The 23,025-nt window shown below is 40.6% G+C and overlaps 2 protein-coding genes across 4 annotated transcripts in view; one reads left to right on the top strand and one right to left on the bottom strand.

Moving 5' to 3' along the window:
* The window catches only part of prkg3 (protein kinase cGMP-dependent 3), a 10,996-nt gene extending 3,871 nt beyond the window's left edge, over positions 1–7,125 (top strand). For both annotated transcript variants that reach the window (XM_053445210.1, XM_053445211.1), the window contains exons 4-22: positions 1–96; positions 284–450; positions 602–715; positions 1,066–1,171; positions 1,400–1,463; positions 1,741–1,818; positions 1,914–2,002; positions 2,536–2,601; positions 2,762–2,809; positions 2,898–2,939; positions 3,048–3,162; positions 3,780–3,916; positions 4,015–4,104; positions 4,475–4,616; positions 4,820–4,983; positions 5,334–5,450; positions 5,557–5,619; positions 5,816–5,891; positions 6,226–7,125. The exon at positions 1–96 is cut by the window's left edge and continues 31 nt beyond it. In XM_053445210.1, the coding sequence (XP_053301185.1) occupies positions 1–96; positions 284–450; positions 602–715; positions 1,066–1,171; positions 1,400–1,463; positions 1,741–1,818; positions 1,914–2,002; positions 2,536–2,601; positions 2,762–2,809; positions 2,898–2,939; positions 3,048–3,162; positions 3,780–3,916; positions 4,015–4,104; positions 4,475–4,616; positions 4,820–4,983; positions 5,334–5,450; positions 5,557–5,619; positions 5,816–5,891; positions 6,226–6,312 (1,861 nt within the window). In that variant the 3' untranslated portion in view covers positions 6,313–7,125. The remainder of the gene's footprint in view (positions 97–283; positions 451–601; positions 716–1,065; positions 1,172–1,399; positions 1,464–1,740; positions 1,819–1,913; positions 2,003–2,535; positions 2,602–2,761; positions 2,810–2,897; positions 2,940–3,047; positions 3,163–3,779; positions 3,917–4,014; positions 4,105–4,474; positions 4,617–4,819; positions 4,984–5,333; positions 5,451–5,556; positions 5,620–5,815; positions 5,892–6,225) is intronic.
* A 6,880-nt stretch (positions 7,126–14,005) lies between these two features.
* The window catches only part of LOC128460550 (potassium channel subfamily K member 2), a 31,390-nt gene continuing 22,370 nt past the window's right edge, over positions 14,006–23,025 (bottom strand). For both annotated transcript variants that reach the window (XM_053445786.1, XM_053445785.1), the window contains 2 exons: positions 21,572–21,717; positions 14,006–20,097 (listed from right to left, as the gene is read on the bottom strand). In XM_053445786.1, coding sequence (XP_053301761.1) covers positions 19,753–20,097; positions 21,572–21,717 — 491 coding nt within the window. In that variant the 3' untranslated portion in view covers positions 14,006–19,752. The remainder of the gene's footprint in view (positions 20,098–21,571; positions 21,718–23,025) is intronic.

The raw sequence follows: 23,025 nt of genomic DNA on the forward strand, positions 1-23,025 counted from the left end.
ACCACAGGTCAGGCAGAGCCGTTCGGCCGTCATTGCCTCCGAGCCAATACGCGAGAACCTGGAGATTAAAGGCACCGCGGTCAAGAAAACTGTCAGGTTGGTAATCAGGGCCGCCGATGAGAGAATATCCCATTTTAATGAGACGGCACAGGATTTGGCAAATCCACTGTGACTCTCCAGCACATGTCAAACACGTATTTAATCTATGAATTGTTTTTATGTTTCATTGGAGCTCTTCCCACGACCTTAACTCAACATGACCCCTCTCACCCCCCCCAACCAGCGAGACAAATCTGATCGTGAAATCCATCCAGAAGAACGACTTCCTGAGCCGCCTGGACGATGAACAAACCGCCATGATGGTGGACCTTTTGGTGGCGTCTGACTTCAAACCGGGCAAGGATGTGATAAAAGAGGGCTCTGAAGGAGACAGCATGTACATCGTGGCAGGTGGGGACACAAGTGAAACAATACAATTGTACAGGATGTTTTAGGACTTTCTGACATGAAAACCCTTCATCAAGAAGAAGCATCTATGCAATATTTATAATGTGCAGAAATATACATTAAAATATATTGAAACTTCCACATGATTCTGTAGCTGGGGAGCTCCTTGTCACCCAGGCGGGCCAGGACCTCCGGACTCTGACCAGCGGCGATGTGTTCGGGGAGCTCGCCATCCTGTACAACTGCAAGCGGACAGCTACGGTCAAAGGTCAGCCTCTGTAATGGGACAGCTTACTTTTATACTGGGGCCATTCACAGCAGTTCATTGTGTGATCTACTGTATATGCGGCTCCATGGTTTTACTCGTGTGTGTGTGTTCACTGAAAAAAACAGTTGGACCAACATAAAAAAGAATCACTTCAGTTGTCAGCATGCAGATGAATACAGTTTGTTTAACGTATTTAAACTCAATTAATGACTTTAATTTGATAAATTAATTGAAGTATTTTTTTCCAAGTTGGTAAACAATTTCCTTTTTTCAGTGTGCAGTGGAGTTTGGGCTAATCAAGGACTAATCAATCATTCTCTTTGCTAACGACTGTATCACTCACGTCGCAGCAAAGACGGTGGTGCGTCTGTGGTGCATGGAGCGTCAGACCTACAGGACCATCATAACCAACAAGTCCAAGAAGAAACGTGAGCAGCTCATGGGCTTCCTGAAGACGTGAGTTTCCTCTAAAGACAAGCCGCTGTAGGGATTTAAGATCAGCAGGTTTAATCTGAGCATTTTGGAAACTACTATTGCAGAAAGTTGCTCTACTCATATAATTGTGGGGTCTCCTCCAACCACAAAATTCCAGCAAAACACTGTGTCAATTATTTTTCTTGGCTTAATGGACCATGTAACAACTACTTGTGACCCTTCAGCTCTTTCCTGTATATTCGGTCTCAGGTCTCCTACTCTGAAGGACCTGAATGATGTCCAGTTATCCAAGATCCTTGACTCCATGGACGAGGTTTGTCAGGATGTTATCTTCTTGTGGAAGGACAATACAAATCAAGTTGTGATGATTCTACCCTGCATCTGAGATACTAAAACTTAAACTTTTTTTCCAGTTTGCAAAATGTTAAAATGGGGAAATTACAGTATTCAGGATTAAAGGCATTTGCTGTGATTTGCATTTATTGTTATTTGCACGTAATTGCACATCTTTTGCGTGACAAACATAAGATAATGTGGGTTAAATATGTGAAAGTGACTCTTAATGTGTATTTATGTGTTGTGTTCATTAGGTGAAGTACCAGGACAAAGATGTCATAGTTCGAGAAGGAGCTGAGGCGAACACATTCTACATCATCCTGAAAGGAGAGGTAATACACCGTTTGTGTGTGTGTGTGTGTGTGTGTGTGTGTGTGTGTGTGTTTGTGCATTGACTATATGTGACCTCCATGGCCTCCCCCCTCAGGTCCTGGTGACTAAGAACGTGAACGGGCTTCAGAAGCACATTCGCAGGATGGGGAAAGGGGAGCATTTCGGCGAACAGGCCCTCATACGGTAACCGTGGCAACACAACACATGCCTCAGGACATTTGTCTTATGCAACATCCAGCGCTCCCCCCCCCCCCCCCCCCCAGCTGGCTGCTGCCATGTGTTTTCAGTGCAGTTTAGTAAAGTACATATTGATTTGATTATATGAAGATGAAACTAACTTTATACAAAGAAATAAAATACTATCCTGCTTGTCTCTTGGTGTGTTAAGACAGCATCTGTATTTGTTTTAACAAGATTATTCAGATGTCAATTTGATCAGCAAAGATATTAATGAATAAATAAATATTCAATACTTCCACACTTTTCTGGAAAAACTTTTCTGCATTCACGTATAGTAACGTATTAATATTCATAATATTCTTTATTTTATCTGCTATATTTATTTCGACAAGATCGACAGTCTTCTTGCACGAAAATAAAACATTACACATGTAAGATGTCATTGATTTAAGATGCAAAAATGTCCTTTTTCATACTGATATATAAAGCAATCACAGATTTACACTATTTGACGTGTAATGTGTTTCCTGATGCAGGGAAGTTTTGAGAACAGCCACCTGCACTGCCGACGGCCCTGTGACCTGCTTCTCCATCGACAAGGAGTGAGTGTGACTTTAAATGATTAACATTAAACTCTGAGTGTAAATGAAGGTGACGTTCCTGTTCATGGCTGCAGTTAAAGATTCCTGAAGGAAATTCCTTGAGGGTCTTTGTCCTCTGTCGCCGTGTGTTTGTTTTCATGTTGTGTGTTTGTCACTGCAGGGTATTCGAGGAGACAATTCCCATCGAGCACCTGGAGCTGTTTGATGAGTACGTATCATAAATCATCCATTCTAGTCTTCTCTCCATCTCGCTAAGATTAAAACATATTGACTCTCCTTTGGTCTTTACTCCATAGCTCCAAAGTGCTGCAGGAGGCACAACTTCCAGAAAAGACAAAGTGAGTCGCTGTGGATGGAAAATGTACCACAATCACAAAAATCACACAAATAAGTTCCTTGAAATAAGAAATAGTTCCAATTAGCTCAAATGTTTCTGTCTTCCTCAGTCCGACAGTCTCCACCATGAGGTTTAAGGATCTGGTGTCTGTGCTGTACCAGGAGGGACGGTACCAAGGAGAACCGGTCACACTCGGAGTCGGAGGGTTCGGACGGGTTGAGCTGGTGAGAGTTTTTATCGCTCCGCTGCTTGAAAAGGGAAATTCATCACTTCTTTCACCCATAACCTCACTGGGGTTGTTGTCATATCAAAATTACTTTAAGAAAAACTTAAATCCTCCTTAAACTTAAGTATATTAGACTTGGGCCCAGTAATAGAAATTCAAGGGATCGGACACTGACTGGCAGGAACTCAGTTATCTGTATGATAACATGAAACATTTCTACTATACTTCAATACTTTCTACTTTTGAAAAAAAAAAGTACTGTTAAATAAACTGTATTCATTTTACCTAGATGATTTTATTACGATAAGGGAAGAATGAATAACAAAAAAACTGACCCTCTCTCCCCCTCCTGTATAATTTGCACACAGTCCCTAACAAAGCTGAAGTCCACAAATGACTGACCCTGTTGACCCAGTTCAATTAAGTATTAGCTGACATTTTCCAGGTGGTTCTTAACACTTAAATATTATAATGGTATTTAGAAAACTATTAAAAACTTCCGTAAACTGACTCCAACAACAAGAGTCTACAACAACGTGTGATATTGGTATCAAAAACCTATAGGATACAATACACTCTAGTTGTTTTTAATTAGACTTATTTTGTGTTTCTAAGATGACCACCGTGAATCATGGGAAATATTACGCGGTGAAACGAGTCAGCAAGAAGCACATTGTTGCCAAGAGACAGGAGGAGCACATGCTGTTTGAGAAGAAGATCCTGAAAACCATCCAGTGTGACTTCATCGTCAGGTATCTGCCAGCGACTGGAATCATTCATGAACGTGGCACGGAGACGTGTCGGTGAATCATTTATATTCTGCTTTTCCTTTCTCTTTGTGCGAGTGCAGGCTTCACGCATCTTTCAAAGATTCCCGATACATCTACATGGTGATGGAGTTCTGTGGTGGAGGGGAGATCTGGACCAAACTCAAAGAAGTGTGAGGAGACGGATGAAAAGACATTTTTCAAGCCTTGTGTTTGGCTTTCTGGTTCCTCATTGTTTATTATGGGATAGTCTGAGAGAAAGGCAATGTAATTTAATGGTTTCATTGTTAGCCAACTTAATTTATTACCTTGTTGTATCTGGAGATCACCACTTAAATTACAATGAAATTACAAATTGAAAGACAGTCCCTGTAGAGCCGGTGCTGATGTGATATATACAGTACAACAGTGGTAACAATGAAATACACTTCAATTCCCAGCAGCAGCTTGTGCCCAGACAAATGAAAATAACAGCCAAAAATAGGTGTTAGGATGTAATAGCTTCATTTGAAATCAAATGAAAACGTGTGTCTGTGATTTCAGAGGGCGCTTCGACGAGCCTGTCGCTGTGTTCTGCACTGCCTGCGTGGTGGAGGCCTATGCCTACATGCACAAGAAGAACATCATGTACCGAGACCTGAAGCCTGAGAACCTGATGCTGGACAATAGAGGCTACATCAAACTAGTGAGTTGGAGAAGAAATCTGTTCACTTATTTTTACAAGCTTATATCAAGCTTATACAATCAAATATCAAGTTGTAATGCATCTGAATGTGAAATATGTGATCAATTTCTATGCTTTGCTTTTCCATTACTTGGGACTTTGTCTGCAGGGTGTTCTGCATATGACGTGTACATTTATATGTGTATCTTTGTGTGTGTGTGCAGGTGGACTTTGGTTTTGCTAAGGAGTTGGTGCGTGGGGAGAAAACCTACTCCTTTGTCGGCACTCCTGAGTACATGGCTCCAGAGATCATCAAGAACCAGGGACATGACTTTTCAGTCGACTTTTGGTCCCTTGGCATCCTGATCTTTGAGCTACTGGTGGGAAGGTAATACTAATACTGATACTAATACTAATACTAATACACCTGCCTTGTCTGGATTTTGTCTTGAATATATTTGAAAAATCTTCGAAAAAATATATCTTTTAATTGTTATAATTAGTCAAGCAAAACATAAGGATTCTGTGACAGTAGTCACAAAAATGTATCTTGAGCGACTCTTAATACCAACCAGTAGATGGCAGCAGTGAAACACATCTCTTCTCGTGGTCTGTTTCCACAGGTTCAGTTTAACCTAAGACCTCTTACATACATGATTTCTGAGACATTTAATTCATATTGTTAGATAATCGTATTAATAAACTAAATAACAATAATTTGTTTTCTTTTTTTGTCAGTCCTCCCTTTTCAAGTTCAGAGCCCCAGAAGATTTATGCAAAAATATTGGACGGGGTGCTGAAGTTTCCACCTTATCTGAGCGAGGCGGCCAAGTCCATAATCAGTAAACTCTGCAGGTGAGAACAACACAGGCATAGATATGTTAATATATCCTTTGGCTTTATTATGGTTTATTTAATCGTGGAAACTCGTCTCCAATTCACATCTTGTTCTTGTTTGCAGACCTCGGCCGGGTCAGAGGTTAGGAAACACCAAGAATGGAATCAAAGATGTCCGGCATCACAGGTAACAATGACAACGTGTAATAGAGCCTGAGGATTTAATAAAAAAGGCAAAGACCTCAATTAATTCATGTACCTGTGTTTGTGGTTGTATTTAGTTGCCTGTTGCAGTTTAAGTTCCTCTACTGTTGACTGAGCTTCTCAGATAGGTTTTAATGATGCCCGCCCTCTCTGACAGTATGAAACTCTTCTCTGTTCAGGTGGTTCAGCAGTATGAACTGGCACAAACTGCGGGAGGGTCAACTCAACGCCCCCACAGTGCGACTCATACGCAAGGTGAGTCACACTACCAGCTGAGGGTTTCCTCCACTGAGCGTTTCCTCTACACCTTTTTGTCAGTTTAACAAAAACAGAAGCAAAGAATCCAAAAGATTTTTGAGGAGCAGGATTCTCAGACTTTTAAACTGTGGTTTCAAATCTTCTATGTTTCGTGGATTTGCAATTTGAAATGTTCAATTATCAAAAATAAAGGAAAAAAAATACATTATTTATAACGAATTTAACTTTAGAACACTGCCTCTGTAGTTTTTCAGGATTATGTGGCTGCACTTTAGAGAAATATCCCACGAGACCCATTTCTCAGTCAAACGTCTGTTTTCTCCTCCACCAGGGTCCCTGCTACATCAACTTTGATCAGTTCCCTCTGGACCTGAGCAAGGCCGAGGAGGAGTTCTCCGGCTGGGACCGCGACTTCTGATCCTGCCGATTTTTAACGGATCAAAAGGCCTCATGATGGTAGGAGCTCTAGGAGCTCTACACTGAAACGGCACAACCCAAATCATGATAAATTGGTTCTTCGGAGCTGCAGGGAATCACAATTTCTCTTAAATATTTATCATGGCTCCAATGTTTCGACTTTAGGTAGTGAGGCAAGTGGCCAGAAATATGTGGACGGGTGGTGAAAGGTGGTTAAGATGTTTTGTTTCCAAACGAACAAGCGACAATAACATCACCCGTATGATACGATGGCCCTGAAGTGTAAATCAACGACAATACACAAACCAGAACAACTTAAGAAAATGGCTAATAACATTAACTTAAGCTTATTTGCTATTGTGTTTGATTTACCGTTGTGCTTTCTAGTTGTTGTTATGTTATGTTATCGGGATTTGGACATCAGGGCCACCGTAATATTAACGCTTATCCCTGATCAGATTAAAACACCTTTCCAAGTGCTAATAAAGGCTTGATATGATACAATATGTATCAAAAGGTTGTCTCTCACCAAACCTGAAACTAGAACTGAAAAATCAAGTCTACCACATCTGTCATATCTGTGTTGTACTTTAAGTTCGTTGTTCTTTTGGATCAGCTCATAGAAAAGCTGTTTAATGCTTTAGTGTTGTTAAAGTTGTGTTTTTATTGTAAAATGTCACTTTTTGTCAGAGTTCATCTTAGTTTTTTGGAAAGTCTGCTTCAGCTTACAGTAATTTAAAAAGAACATAGACTGTCCTGATGAAATATTTCAACTTGACTCATGTTTAGTAAATAAAGTTGCTCTTATTGGCTACTTTGTTTGTTCCCGACTCTAACTCACCACCAATACTGCCTATCTTTTGCTGGTGGGGGCCAAATCGCACACATCCAGTACATCCAGCAGTGAGCAGTAAAGGTATTTGGAGATTAGGGGTGAGACATAGTTGGAGAATACATGAAGGGAAATATTGAGCTTATAAAGATGTTATCAGTAAGGAAACCAGCCTGGGACAGAGCGAGGGATTTACAGGTTTAATCTGATGTGTTTGACATCGGTTGCAGCTGATTGTGAGGCTCTGGAGGGTTTCAGCTGTCCGTCACAGCGGCACCCCTTTAAGGCAGGAGGAAGGAGTGATCCTCTTCCTTCCTGTTGAATGGGAATCAACAGATGAGATCAGTTTACCACATCAGGACATGATGGCCATCACATGTTCCATAGGGGGAAAGACATGCTGCCAGATGTTTCCCTCCTGCAGAAAAATACACAACATCTATAACTCGTCCAGATTTTTAGTGCAGTGACAGCAGAGGCCCAGAGGATGCACGGTATAGTACAACGTGATCTCTCCACTGCAGTGAACTGTGGTTTCCTGCTGTCCTGCCTTAGGACCGAGTTTTCATTTTGGACAAACTTGTTTTACCTGCAGAGAACATGACATCAAAGAAGAGGATTAAAGGATAAAGCTGAAATCCAATGAAAACAACCAAAAAAGTACGAACTGCGTCCCAGACTCACAGATGTAAATATTGCATATGCATAATGAAGCAGAGTAATGGGAATGTTTAAGACAATAGTCTAAATAAACAACAACCGTGTAAAATGCATTTTCTAAATTACCTTTACCCAAATACAGTCACAATTGAAATAAGCTATAATTGAAAATCGAAGCTGACCCGAGTCATAATCGGACTATTCTATGTAATATGTAAAAAGGAATATGAATGTTCAATCAGCAACTCTTGTAACATCATGACTGAAATAATGTCTTTTTCATTATGAGGTCTTTAGTCAGATAATCGATGTCCATAGCAATGTAGTCACGGGCAACTGAGTGTCTCCAATTAACCTTGATGTCTTTGGAATGTGGGAGGACGTCGGACTAAGTGGAGAAATGAACTGATGCGTCAGTCGTCTATAAAATGGTTTAATTTCACTAAATATATGTTTAATACACAAGAAAAGAAAGAAAAAGTGAGAGAGGGACCACAGGACATCTTTTCCGGCCGGTCTCCTGAATTATTCATTTAGCAGCAATACTGCTTTTCTTTTGGACTACCAATAGTTGTATACTCTTTACATATTTCATAACGCAGTATACATTTTCCTGAACATTTGTACACAGCAACAGGCAACTCAGTTTGATCCCGACCTCTCGCTGTGACCAACCTCAGCTCGATCCTGATTTAAAATGCGTGCTGTGCTCAGTCTGACTCCTGCAGCGGATCATTTGACTCACAGCAGCTTCCTCTGTCTCTCCTCTCACCTGGTTTGTCTCTGTTTGCTCTTCCTGGAGGAGTTTTTCTCCTCGGAGCAGCCTCCAGTGAATTGTTCTCTGTGTTTACACCTGTGTCGATGAATTATTGCTCGCTGCTCTGCCTTGTCACTTGTTTCCCAGGCGTCTGAGTAGGCTTCTGTTTGTGTGTGGGCAGCTCCGATAAATGATCAGCTGTCGCCTACAGACCTGCAGGGATTTATGTCGTCCAGAATGTTTGTCCTTCACATCCATTTTCTAAGAAAGACTAACACAGACCAGGCACTCTCTGTTTTTTGCTATTTTTTTACCAAATTTCCTGTTTGTCGACTGGCATCATATGACCAGAGACTGCAGAGAAGTTTTGCAGAGAAGGAGCAGTTCTGATGTCAAATAACCAAAACCTCTGTTAATGTTTTGCAAATAATTTGTGCAATTTAAGTTCACATCTATCATACAGTTTCATTTCTGTTAGTATCTAAAAAGCTGCCATCATACGTTCTGAAAGTGAACAATTTAAGTTTATTCGCATGAGACCAACATTCGATTTCTTTTAGCTCCATTTTTGGTCTCCACCGACGCTAAAGAAATGTCTGCTTGTCTTTCTTCCTGTCTGTTAGTTGCAGTAGTTGTAGGTATAGTGCACAGTGGGTTGATGAGGGTGAGAGTTGATGAGAACCAAACCAATGAACTATTCAATGCTAAACTACATAGAGCATTGATGTTCTACTGGTATGCATCCAGCAGACACATGGCACCATTAGACTTCACCAGTTGGGTGAATGTGGGGAAATGTCATGTTCTCATCATATCATTCAGACATTCATTATGACCAAAGTAAATAAGAAAAAATTCACGTCAACCTCTAACTTCTCATTCCATGTCAGATGTATGACGATATCTCCTAAAGCAATGAAAATTAACTATTTATATATATATATATACAGTATATAAAACAAACAAACACACCACCAACCCCAATCTCACATGCACAGGAAATATAACATAATTGAGAAAGTGAAAGCTGATATTTGATGATATTGTGTCTTTGGAAGCTGCTCTTCCTCTGTTCTCTCCTCTCCCCTGTTTCACTGTGACTGCAGAGTCAGGACTCTCGTCTTGTTTCAACTCATGTGTGAGATTTCCTTTGAGATTTCCTCCTCTCTGTGTTTCCCCAGACTTAACACAGACCACTCTCCTGTGTGTTTGATCTGCTGTGAGTGAAGACGTTGACAGCAATCCCTCATCTGACGCCCCATGTCCCCAAAACCTGTTGCACGATGCAGCCTGGTGTTTTTAGTGGCTTCGCTGAAAGGTCAGATTTTGGATCCTGCTAAACTGGGCTTCACACGTTGAGTGGTGAATCTAAGAGCGTTTCCACAGCTGAAAGTTCGCACCATGATCTGAAATAACGCTCACGTCTTTGTTACAGACGTCACGTTGCAGTTTAGGGAGCGGACTAAAGACTTATGTACGACGTAAACTGTATATGTCACAACATCGTGATCTGTGAGGGCAGCATCTACCTAATTCGGCGATTGTGTTCACATACCTTTTTTAATAGAGTGCATAGAGTTAAGTAGTCTTTCTGTTTGAATGGAGAAGATGAGTGAACCTCTTCATTTTGTTGCCACTGTAATAACATTATGGTATCACTACCTCTACCGCCCAAATCGAACGTGCTCGTTGTTCAAACAGTATAGCAATGGAGGGGATAATTACAACTAATCCTGACACTTCCTCACACTTTCTTGTATTGTTTAATGCTGTTTCCTCTTCCTGAACTTTAAGTCCAACTATCCCAAAGAGCGCTTTCACACAGCAACCAAACTGATCTGAGGTTCGTTTGATCCAGACAGAGACCATCTCTTTTGGTTAGGCAAAATGTTCCTCTGGGGTCTAAGGCACCTTTCATTCCTAATATTTTGGTTTGGACTAAGAGAGAAGTCTGACGTTTTTGAGCAAACAAGGTCAGTGTGATGAGCTCCTAGATTCCCTTTCAAAGAAATTACAGATATCGGCTGGCTGTAGCACATTATAACGGTATCTGTAGTGGTATTAAACATTGGTAAACAGGCCCTTCTTAGTTTCCTTCCAGTAATCACATTTTAATCGTTAAGTCTCACTCTTCAATTAAACTGTAGAGTTTTGTCGATGATATTGTTGGAGCTTCTTTTTGAATGAATGGCTCAGTTTAGCTCTTCAGACACGAGTCACAATAATTGAGTCGCTCCTCAATTATTGTGTTTTCCTGATCAGTGTTTACTGTCTGACCTACTTTTCTATGTCATTGGAGCTTATTAACCACGCTCATTCACAACACAGAGATGTTGACTAGGAAGGAAAAAATAAACCACATTGGATTACTGGTAGGATTCAAACTTGTGCATCATGACTTTCTGCTCATCCCCCCTATCCTTCATCTCCCAGCTCTGATTGAAAGGAAACTTACTTAAAAATAAAGATTGCTGGCAACAGCTGAATGAACATTGTGCACATAGTTTCGCTGAATGTGTGCACATCTAATCCTTTGTGCCGATCTATTGTGTCTGTAATGCCGATGTTCCGCTCGCAGCTTTCCCCAAGAGACCAGCGGTTGTTACAGATTTTCAAACGGGCCAAAGCTTTGTGCACAATCAAATCAAAGTTACAGGACCGGTTTGTGCATGGGTTCTCTGTATGTAGAAGCTGCCTACTTATTTGGCCTCATTGATTGGTTCCTCTTCTGCATGAATGCATTTCAATCGCTCTGGAACAGCTGCGTTTAACAGGTAACCACCATGTCTCATTTCCCTTACAGAGGCTGAGAAGGGAAGTATCGCAAAAAGCTCATGTTCACCCTGGAGGAAAGAAAGTGAAATGAACAGGACTTTGAAACTACATCCGTCTATAAAGCTGCACTTAACTGCACAACAGTTGTGTTTGAAATGTCATTATAGGACAGATCCCGGGTAATGTCTTTGTCATCTAAAAGCAACAGAGACATCATTTGTGTTCCGTTTCTGCGATGACAAATCAAACAGAGTGAAAACGAGAATTACTGCCCTGTGGTTGTAAGCTTCTGCCAGCCACTGAGGTTTCTGTCTGCATACTGATTGTTTCCAGACTCATTTGAGACCACTGTGGCTCTTAAACTTCTACCCCTGGAATCTTATCAGTTCATCTTTGAATCAAAATGAACATTTGTGGCAGATTTGAAAGAATTCTCCTGAGGTAATGTGTTCTTGGGGCAAACAATGGTTTGTGGGGTCACAGTGACCTTGACCTCTGTACCCCAAAATCTAGTTAGTTCTGAACATGAACTTAAAGACTGGAAACAGTCGACAACAGACTCCATCCAAAATATGCCAAACTGATAAAGCTCACTCATTTGCCCACTGTATCTTGAGTGTTTGAAAACACTGGATGCTTGCAGTTATTGCAGAGTTTTTGGCATCAGTGTGCTGTTCCCAGGCAACCAGTCCAGTGGAGACTCAATGAGAAATCATTTGGAAGTACTGACATACATTTCTGTCTATTTTTTACTTTTGTTTATCCAGTTCAATATGTACGAGGAGTCCAGCCCAGCATCTTTACTCCTACAGACAATTTTTTAGTTTCCATGTCTTTGGGTTTTGATAAAGAAACTGAAACCACCACTGTGAAGGACTTTTTCTCTTTTTTCTTTTCATGTACTTTATCATTCAAGGAGATTACAACAGTGTGCACTTAGGAAAACTCACTTCCAGGTTATACCAACTGAAATCACAGTCTACACTCTTGATCCATAGACCTCCCTTCATAATCGGAAGAGTTCAACTGATTTCACTCTGTCGACACTGAGGAATGACACAACCCAGCAGCAGGAAGTAGCTCAGGCATTAGAACTTCAACTTTCAGACAAAGGACATCCGTTCATCTTGTAGAGGTTGGCTCATGTGGAGGGTTTTAAAGATGAGCAATGACAACTGAACATACTGACCTTCACTGTCACCGTGCAGATGGGGGTTAAATATATTGAGCTTAAATTTCAATAAGTAAATAAACACTTTAAGTTAATAGAAAAGGTGAATAGAAGCACACTTGTGTAATATGTAATTATAGTCAAATCAAGCGGCAATAACAACCGTGACATATTCTCAGTTATGTGGAATGAAACTGTTTCCATTTACTTGGTATTTACGATACTTTGCTAGATTTGATCTCCACCTTCTTGAGTTGCCAATAAGGAAAAATCTGGTTAAATGCTTCATTAGCTATTAGCCTTTAGTTGCTCTGCAGACATTTAAAGAAAAAAATGCTGATTAGCTCAATTTTAATGGGAAAAAACTTTCCTTCACTTCTCTACTTCTTTCAAATTCGAAATACTCCTCAAAACAATTCTTCAGAAAACTCCACGTCAGAACCCTTTTTGATATCTGGGACAACTTGTTCCTTCAACCTGGTTCAGTTATATAACTAAAGCATCAAATAGCTGAAGCTGCTTATTCCTAAAAACAACCTCTCCAGCTTGTGAGCACCTCCACATCTCTGCTGTGCTGTAAAATCACAACTGTGTATGGAGGAGAAATCTGACCTGCGCTTGTTGAGAAACTTTGATGCCTCGAGCAAAACGTTCCTGCCGCACAGCCTTTCACAGAGGCTTCGACATCTGAGGTCAAATAATGAGACCTCTAAAACGTTTCCATATAACAGTGATAGTTCAACGAAAAACCCAAATTTAAAATGGTGAATTCTTAAATAAATAACATAAAATCCTATTTTGATTTTGGATTGCACCAATGATAACGACACGCTATGACTCTTAATGTATGTTAATGTATTGTCACGTTGCTGACATTAGTGTCTATGAAGGTCACTGTCTCTAACTATACCTCTTCTTACTCCACAGGGAGTGTGGAAGCAGTAAAGGTTGGGATGTCATTCATCCTCTCAGTGTGGGAGGATATCCTAATGGCAACAGCCTGGACACAACAGGAAAATGCTGTTAAATCCAGCTAAAGGTCAAAGTTTAAATGATTCCTGCCTGTTTTAAAAAAGCCCGACTTTGTAGTCGGGTTGACTTTTACACACGATTTTGTGATTGGACGATTTAAAAGGTCAAAATATGGGACTGTCACTTTATTTGGACGTATTTTTAGTAAAGAGTACAGTTGGATATCTAACTTCAGATTATTGGGTTATTGTGCAGTTGTAAATCTTACACACTGGACCTTTAATACATACAAAATATGTGTAAAAATAACAGGTTGTGGTAATAAATGTGTTAGTGAGTAGACTTTGTTATATATTTCGCCAGAGACATGCAAGCTGCCCAGACTGTGCTGGGCTATAGCCTAACTAGCTGTCGGCTAGTTTTATATGTATATATATATATATATACATGTGTTCAGCAACGTGTGTCTAGGTGTCAAAAAGAGAGAAATAAGGAAAATAGAAAAAAGCTCTTAAAAACGATTCAAGTATGGTGTGAAGCTTTATTCAAAATATCCAATTGGATGCGATCTATCAATGAATTATACAAAAAATAATTGCAGTTTACAAACTTAAAACAATCCCCCAAAACCCCAGCGACACTCTGGAGCTGCTAAGTCATTATTATTTGTTTATTGTAACAGCATTTTGGCTCAGGACTCTTTAAAAGGTGCTAAGAAACTACTTCTTTAATAAATAGGGGGGGGGGGAAGGAAGAAAAGAGACATTATTAAGCCAATTATACGCTAAATAGCCATGTAGAAATAGACAGTCTGGACAGGACCTGTCACATGAATTTTACACACACACACACACACACACACACACACACACACACACCAGCTCTCTCTCAGCCTGTGAGGTAACCGCCTCTCTCACTTTGTACCTCTCCAGCCCGATATAGTGGTGGTTGCTGGCTGAGTCACTGGTTTTCTCTGAAGTCCCCGCAGACAGAATCACTAATGAGCCGACCCGTCTCCAACCGGGATGGCTCCCTGGTCTTCAGTTTACAAAACCCTCCTGCTCCAGTGCTTTGTGTGACTGCATGGATTCACTCATACAGTTATGACCAATGAGTATCTACTCTGTGCCGTGTGGTACGAAGTGAGCTCAAACAAAAGGCTGGAACCTGCTGCTTCCTGCTCGTCTATTAATTCAATTTACAATCAGAGTCATACTGTCTCCCAGTTGAAGGGCGCTGAGTCGTGGCTGGAGCCGTCTCAATGTAATGCAGCCAGCGCTTGCGGTTCTGTCTGAGCGTTGACAGGGCAGAGGCTGGCAGGTGACGCGTCGTGTCACTCCCCGTCTTCAGAGTCATTAAGTCATTAAGTAACCTGTCAGCTCGTATCAAAGGGAAACCGTCACAGGCTCTGATCGGAGCGCGTTTTGACCTCCATGTTGGAAGACGTCTCCAGGAAAGTTTTCCTTGTTTGTACAAACGGTACAAAATGGAATCATCAAAGAAGGAGAGGTTATGATATACAAAGTGATTGAAGGTGTCAACGCGGCGACTCATGAGTGGCAGCTATTCTCGGGCCACGCTGTGCCTGTGAGGCCCAGAGAACATTTAGTAACTTGTGACTCAGATCACTTTGTCAGCCGTGATCCATTATCTGCTGTTTCGAGTGATCGGAGCAATGTTGGCTCCATCATTGTCGAGCTGCAAAGAACAGCTGCAGGTTGTTTATCTTGGAGAAAGGCTGCATAATTAAGAAGAAGAAAAGTAAAAAGTAAGGGTCTTTTGTTGAAACTCAGAATAACAAATGTCTAAAATCAATAGAATATTAAAGGAGGCCTTTCTGTGCACAAGAAAGTCTTCTGAAATAATTGTTATAAGACACAAGCTCGTATCCCAATGAGAAAAAAAAAAACATCAATGTATTGATTCTTCCAACATCAAAGTTTTATCAATGCATCTAAAACAATATATACTTAAAATATATAGATGTACCTCATCTCTGCAGGTAACGTCTTATTTCTGGACATTAAAATACATGGTCTCATTCCAATCAACACCATCCTGCTGCCTGAGATAATCACAAGAGCAGCAAAAGTCTGAAATAATACATTAAGGCCATGTTGGAGCAATCGGAAAAATGTGTTCCCACTTGGGGAAAAAACCCTGTGAACGCCACCTCAAGCTGGAACAACAACTCCGACGATTGTGAACATTTCTGTACACGAGTTGCTGATGTAGTTCCTTTCAGTGTGAACAGATGTTTTTAGGATTAACACGTGTCTACACAGCATCTTTTTTTTTTCACAATCTGGCTTCAAAGCACAGGAACGACGACAACTCGGGAAGTGGGACATTCCGAGGAGCGTGTGAAGGCAAAGTTAACCTGTAAATATCCCACAACAAAGGCACTATCCGTAAGAATAAAAACTACAGCTGGTATCCAACTATCTACAATCTTCTTTGAAAGATTGCCTGAATTCCACAGACAGCCTGGGGAGTTAGGGGGGAATTGAGCAACAGACTTATTTTACCGGTCGTTAAATTGGATTTGTTGAAAAAGAAAATCAACGAGGAAGAAAACAGTGATCGTCAGTATTTTTGAATAGAAAATTTTATTCTAAACCTTCTGAAAAGTGATTTAAGGTGACATACCCACAGGAACATATCGACATACTGGAAACACATGGTCGCCATACAAGGGAGAGCCACGTGATTATAGACCCACTGGATCAATAATCACTGGACGTAATACTTAAAAGTCGCATGCAACATCTGTGGAAATCATGTTCACAGTTCTAAAATGTACGTGTGTGAGTTCTACAAGTGGCTTTATTCCAAATTTAAACATCAAAGATGTTGCTTGGGCCTAATTTAAAAACAGCATGCATAAAGTTTAGACAAAAGACCGAACCAAAGATGAAAACTGGGATATTGACTCCACTAATGCACATTTATAAAGACTGCTCTGAAACCACGTGATTCCTCTCGTCTGTCATCATGTCTTTGATTGGTATAATCATGTTTTTAAATGGCATTATATTTTCTCTACGATTAAAGGCTTGTGGCTTTAAGACGCCTGGAGTCCTCTCCACATAATTAACCACAGAGCTAATTGAGCTGCTCTGCCTACACATGCATCGCAAACGTTAAATCATGGATGCCCTTACATTCATTAATGTGGCTCGTGTCTTCCATTGTGAATGGAGCGATACATTCAGCATGCTAGGGCTGGGATGTTGACGCGAGCCGTGGGTTTAATTAAAAACTGTCACCCTGGGAGAGGAAGAGGCTGCCCCATGTGAGTGGGTGGAGATAAGATGAGCTTCCTTAAACCCCAGTGCACACACAATATTCACATGTTCATTCATGCACGCACACACACAAACACGCACACACACTTACTGTAAACACAATAATGCACATGCATCCTGGCATGTGGCCTCACATGGCCTGACATTTCATGCAACGCTCCTTTTAGAGCACATCGTGTATTGCAAGTATGACATACAATAGGTGCTGTGATGATATTGATTGCCTCTCAGCATCCCATTAAAATGGCCTGATGCTAATTTTAGTCCCACATCTTTACAATTACCGTCTTCAGTGTCTTTCTGTGACTCCTGTTTGACTTGATTGCTCATGACAGCAGTTGACCTGACTGTACAGTCGGAGCACAAGTAGGCGGCTGTGCTCCCGGTGGCAGAGCAGCTGTTTGAGCTGATTAAAGAAACCAGAAGATCCAAGGAGAGAAGCTGTGAGACAATCGGAAGGTTGCACCAGATATTTGTAAATCCCTCGCTACATTTTATCTTTCATTTGTGACTACTGGCTAATTTCAAAATAGCGATTTACTAAACCAGGTTGATGCTAAAGCATTAAAAAAAAGCTCCAACATCTGTTTGTTTTTCTATTCAAAAGTAAACTGTGTAAAAAGTAGCGTCCATAACATAGATGGGAAAATACAGAATGTGTTTGCGATTAAGGAGATAATAAATCAGATTTATAATAGTGGGAAATATCCATCCATCATCTATTATGCTTTGAGGATTGCAGGGGGTGTGGTTAACATTGGAGAGTTCAATAGTTTATGCATTTTGTAAACGATCCTTTGGTGATGTTATTTTTTGTATGTTTAAAAAAAATAATCTATCTGTGGATGCTGTTTTTTTTTTACTAGGCCATTTATGTTGTTCATTTGTTGATTCAATTACTATTTTCTTGATGTCAACTTTGTATTGTCTAATGTTGTGAGATTGTAACTATATTATGTAGAGGCTTAAGAATAAGCCCACTGGGTTTTCTGCCTCCTCCAACCGCGCTGTATATTAGTACTTGTCATTGTTCTATGTGATTTTTTAATGTGCTTAATAAACCTAAACTAATCTGGTCGGGTTTGATTAGTTCTGTTACATCTTTCGGTCTTCATTCCAAATTTAGGCCTGATGCTCTGAAGCGAAATGTAAAAAACTCATGAAGTCAAGTTTACACCCTATACCCCATCAATTGAAGACACTTGGTATAAAGTAGACTTGGTTTACCACATGAAATACTGTCTTGCGAGATGCACTGTATTTAAAATGTGCTTCACAATGCTACAAACTGAAAACAGCTCTATCAGATGTATTGAATATTCCAGCACATTATGCTGCATGAAAGCACTGAATAAGCTCTGAAACAATCCAAACCTTTAAGCTAACAGCACAACCTTGCATAAGAGCATCAAATGCAATCCGGCTTTTCAGAAAAACCTTGAATACCACACATAAGACCAACCCAAAGCATAAAACTCTACATGTAGATGTAGATATAATGAATCAGAGTGAGATTCTTAACGTTTTCATGATCTTTATCGACACAAATGAAGCAGCAGAGGAATTTATTCAAACCAGCTCCTCTATTTGCATCTAATGCCAATCGAAGACATCTATAGTGTTGATAATTGAGTCACTGTATATATACACATATATACAGACCTATATATACACACACATATATACACATATATATACAGACATACGGTATATATACATATATACACATATATATACCGAACAGTAAATAAAGGTGTTTGATGGCGTACATTCAGTATTGGCACGATATAATGGATCTCAGTGGTATTACCAAACTCCCCCCCATCATGAAAAGCAGGAAGGTAAAGAGATGCTTCACAGCCCCACAGCTTTCATTGCTACTGTGCGATACATGCATGCATGAAAAAAAGAAAGTGTTTACGCACCAAAAACTGAGCAGTGGGTTCAATTTAAATTTCCAAAAACCCAGAGGACAGGAAATCTTTAGAAGAACCAGAAAGCACTCCTGATGCCTTTGATGAGGCTGAAGACCTCTCGTATCCGTCCGTCAGAAAAGCAGGATCATTACTTTGGTTTGGGGGAGAGTGGGGTTCGATCAGTGAGCCTGGCACCGTGTGGTTAACACAACTATCTCAGCACATCAAGACGGGCAGTATATACCTAGAACACACCGGCAAGACAGAGAGGGCACAGTTCATCTGATTTCAGGATGATCAAACTAATTTCCCTTCTTCTTTATGCCGTTTTTCCCCCATGAAGGCTCCCACTTTATGACTGCTGTGCTCACTTATAACAAGTATGAGTGGACGGACAAAGTCTTTCATGCATCACCATCCTCACATGTTCAGTGTGGTTTTCAGTAAGGCACGAGCGGATTATTCCTTAGGGTGAAACGCTGAATGTCAGTCGTGAAGGAGCGAGAGCCTCAACATTCATCTCTGCAGTGAGGGCAGACTGACAAGGCATATCAATTCACACTGTCAGAAGAATTGTAAACTTAAATTAAATAAAAAGAACAAGCCACGATCGGATGGGTCCTCTTTATCTGATGCAGATTTCAGGGCCACTGGAAATTGAACAGGAGATGAGCACACGTGTGTCTATTGCTTTTCTAAGTTGGGTGAATGTGATTGTGTCCGTGTTGACAGGGCGAGACGAGAAGATGAAGAAGTTCAGTGTGTGGCGACCTCAATATGGGCTTTAAATACCTTCCTGCTCAGAGATGACGGTGAAACTCCGGACAAGAACACGCCTCGGATTTGTGGATCACGTTGTCATTGATGTTGGACTCAATCAAATGAATGGAACCTCTGAAACTCTATCGCACCCAGTAGGATTTTGTCCGGAAGTATTAAAAACGCACATGAAAGTACTAAGGATGCGTTTGGTCTATTTTTGAGTCACTCTCTCAGTTATTATTAAGTCTGTATTGTGCATTTCACTGAATCTCATTTTTACTCTGCTCCTCAATTGAGATTTTCGATGATGGCGATCTCCCGCCGGTCGGCGTAGTCCGGGCTGAGGCCGTTTAGGTAGAGGTTGCCGTTCCTGGTGTGGGCCCCCGAGACAGGGCTGAGTGAGAGAGTCAAGTTGGGGTAACCCTCTCTGTCCTCGCATAGGCTGGCCGACAGCGTCCTCTTGCCGGGGGTCAGTTCCTGGTTGATGCCCAGCTCCGATGACAGCTTGCGCTTGATGGACGCCGCACGCTGGAACTTGTCATAGATGTCAACGCTGAGCCGCCGCCGGGTCTCTTTGAACTCTGCCGACACGTTCGCCGTCCACTCGGCTGCGTGAGCCCGAAACTCCCCGACCTGCGGAGGGAAGACTGAACATCAATGCCTGCAGGGTGAGTAAATGTTGTCTGAGCAGCATCTGTGTTAAAGTTCAGTTTGGTGCCAACTGATTTTCAAGAAACGACGAGCAGTGGGTTTCCTAGAAATGGAAAAGCCTGAGGTGTATGGTAGAAAAAAAATCCGGGTGGGACCCAAATGCCGTCCTATTAAAAACCACAAAAAATTATTAAGATTTGTCAAATTTGTCGGGGGGGGGGGGGGGGGGGGGGTAAATGAGTGGTAGATAATGGTAGATAATGAGTGAATTAAAATGTTTCAGTGAACTCTCCGTTTAACTGATGCAGCTTTTCAAGCCTTCGACACTGCTTTAACAGTGAATCAGGAAAAAGTAAGAACACCCAAAAAGTAAATTAATCTTAAAAAGAGAAAGGTAGACAGTTTTTAATTTCTCTATATTCTAAGAACTCATTTAAAATTCAGTTCATGTGAGATCTGACAAGGAAATATAATAACATATTATTGCATTATACTTTCGTTAATTTAGTACTCCGATAATCATCTTGACAACACACAGATACATCCAATATTTCAATAGACATCGGACTAAATCATAACGCCAGCCACATTTTGCTCTGGATCTTTGCCTGAGGATATGTTCTGGAATTTTAATGGAAATCTCCTGAAAATACTGGTATGTTAATTACAAATCGTTAACTACCAGTTATGATAAGAGAGATATGTTATTACAGACTTCGGCCTGAGGACATTTTCAGGAATTTTAATTGAATACCAAATAAAACATATTCATCCATAAACAGTTATGTGTACAAAGAGACGAAAAAAATCTAAGGCCAAAGATGTGGTGAAGACAAAATGTGTTTGTCCGTGTAGAACAAACAGTAGTTCTGTTGTCTTTTTGGTGAATAATGAGCCACCACACATGCACAAAATCCTGGTCTCTGTTTTCTAATTCTTTTATGGCAGACAGAATAGGTTAATGGAAAAGAATAACCCCACTGCGAACAGCGTACCAAAAATTTATGAAGTTCAGTCTGGTGAACATCTATTTATTTGACCAGAGGAATGTTTAACAGCTCCTGCCTTCAGCCTTCAGCCACGTCTCAGCTGCCCTTCGATTAGCGAAGCCCGTGAAAGAACTCTCTAGTTTTCATTAATTATTTCAGGTGAATTGTCATCCATCACAAAGGCCAGTACAGGCTTGGAAATTTAAGTATTGAATAAAAATAGAAACTAATTAACAGAGGATGTTTTTGGAACTGATTCTATTAGATATAGTTAGTTATTAGATGTCTGCCTTTAAGTCTATGTTTTAGAATTAATTGGGAATACGTCTCTAAAGTTATTATATACAGTGTGCAACATACACAAGTAATAAAAAGCTACAGGCTACATACATCTATAATATTAAACTATGAGCTACATGTATAATATTGAAGCTACATACATGTATAATATGAACAGCATCGCGTACCTCCTCCTTAGTTTTCTTGGAGATGACCCGGAACCAGTCCCCGATCATACTGAGCACGGCGGCGAAGTACGCCAGGCCCACCAGGATCCAGAACCACACCACAGGCTTGTAGTAGTCCAGGTACTCTGGATTTTTCTCTGAGGCACCTGCAGAACCCAAGACGTCATATCATCCATCAAAAAAGCTTGTGTTCAGTGTTACTGATCAAACGATGTCAGACTGGGAGAAAGAACGAAGACAAGCAGATTTGAAATAAGGCTTGAAAGAAAACAGTTGGGTCAGTGGAAACTAGAATTACCGCAGTGCGGTTGTATGCCTCCAACAACCGGTGGAGTTTCAGTTTTTATATTTCAACACAACTTTCTCGTCAGATTCATTAAGTGTCTGTGACCTTTGACCACCGAAATATAATCACTTTATCTTTGAGTCCCAGTGACAACTGATCAAAAGTTGAAGAAATTCCCTCAAGTTGGTGTTATATCACATTCAAGAGGCCAAAAACACGTTCTTGTAGCCACTGTGACCTTGACCTTTGACTTTCGACCCCTGAAAACGAATCAGTTAATCAATGAGTCCAAGTGAACGTGTGTACTTTGTGTGTAATTTGAAAGAAATCCCATAAAGTGTTCCTGAGATATTATATCCACGAGGCAGAACATTAATTGAGAGCTCATAGGGACCTTTGACCACCAAATTCCAACCAAGTCATCCATGAGTCAGAGTGAATTGTGCCAGATGTAATGAAATTCCCTTCAGGCAGTTTTGTAAACCACAATCACAATGACCTTTGACCACCAAAATATGATCGATTCATCATTGAGTCCGAGTAAATATTTTCACCAAATTAGAAGAAATTCCCTGAAGGGATTCTTGAGATATCATGTTCATGATAAAGGGACCTGACAGCGGACAACTGTAAAACAACTTTCCATGGTTAGCCTTGGTATCCCCCTATTTCCTTTATACCCCATTTAAGAGGTCATATCTTTCTACTGTGTCCCTGGGCGAGACCGTTTTGTACCAATAAAAAAAAAGTGGGCAATAAATAAGGACCAATAAGAAAGAAAACATTTCACAATATCACATACACTGTAGAATAAAACATTCTGAGATTTATGTTTACATTTAGGTTTATATGATCAATTTTGAGAGATTGTTAAGGGAGAAAGTTTGTCCTCAAAGTTAAAAGCTCCCTGAGGCATGTTTGATCATTAGCAATGGTTTGTGTGAGTTGTTTTGTTTGTACTGACTCACACCGATTTCAGGCTTTTCTGTGATATTCAGATGAAAAGACTTGGGAATAGATAATGATTTTTGCGTCCATACTGCATCTACCGAAAAATATAATGAAACAGTCCTTTCCAGGTGCAAACATAACCTTTTGTGTGATTAAATGTCGTGTCGTCACTGCCCACGTTCGGTACCGATGGATCGATTCTTAAAATATCAGCAGG

This window comes from Pleuronectes platessa, chromosome 17 (genome assembly GCF_947347685.1).
Source record: "Pleuronectes platessa chromosome 17, fPlePla1.1, whole genome shotgun sequence".
Lineage (NCBI taxonomy): Eukaryota > Metazoa > Chordata > Actinopteri > Pleuronectiformes > Pleuronectidae > Pleuronectes > Pleuronectes platessa.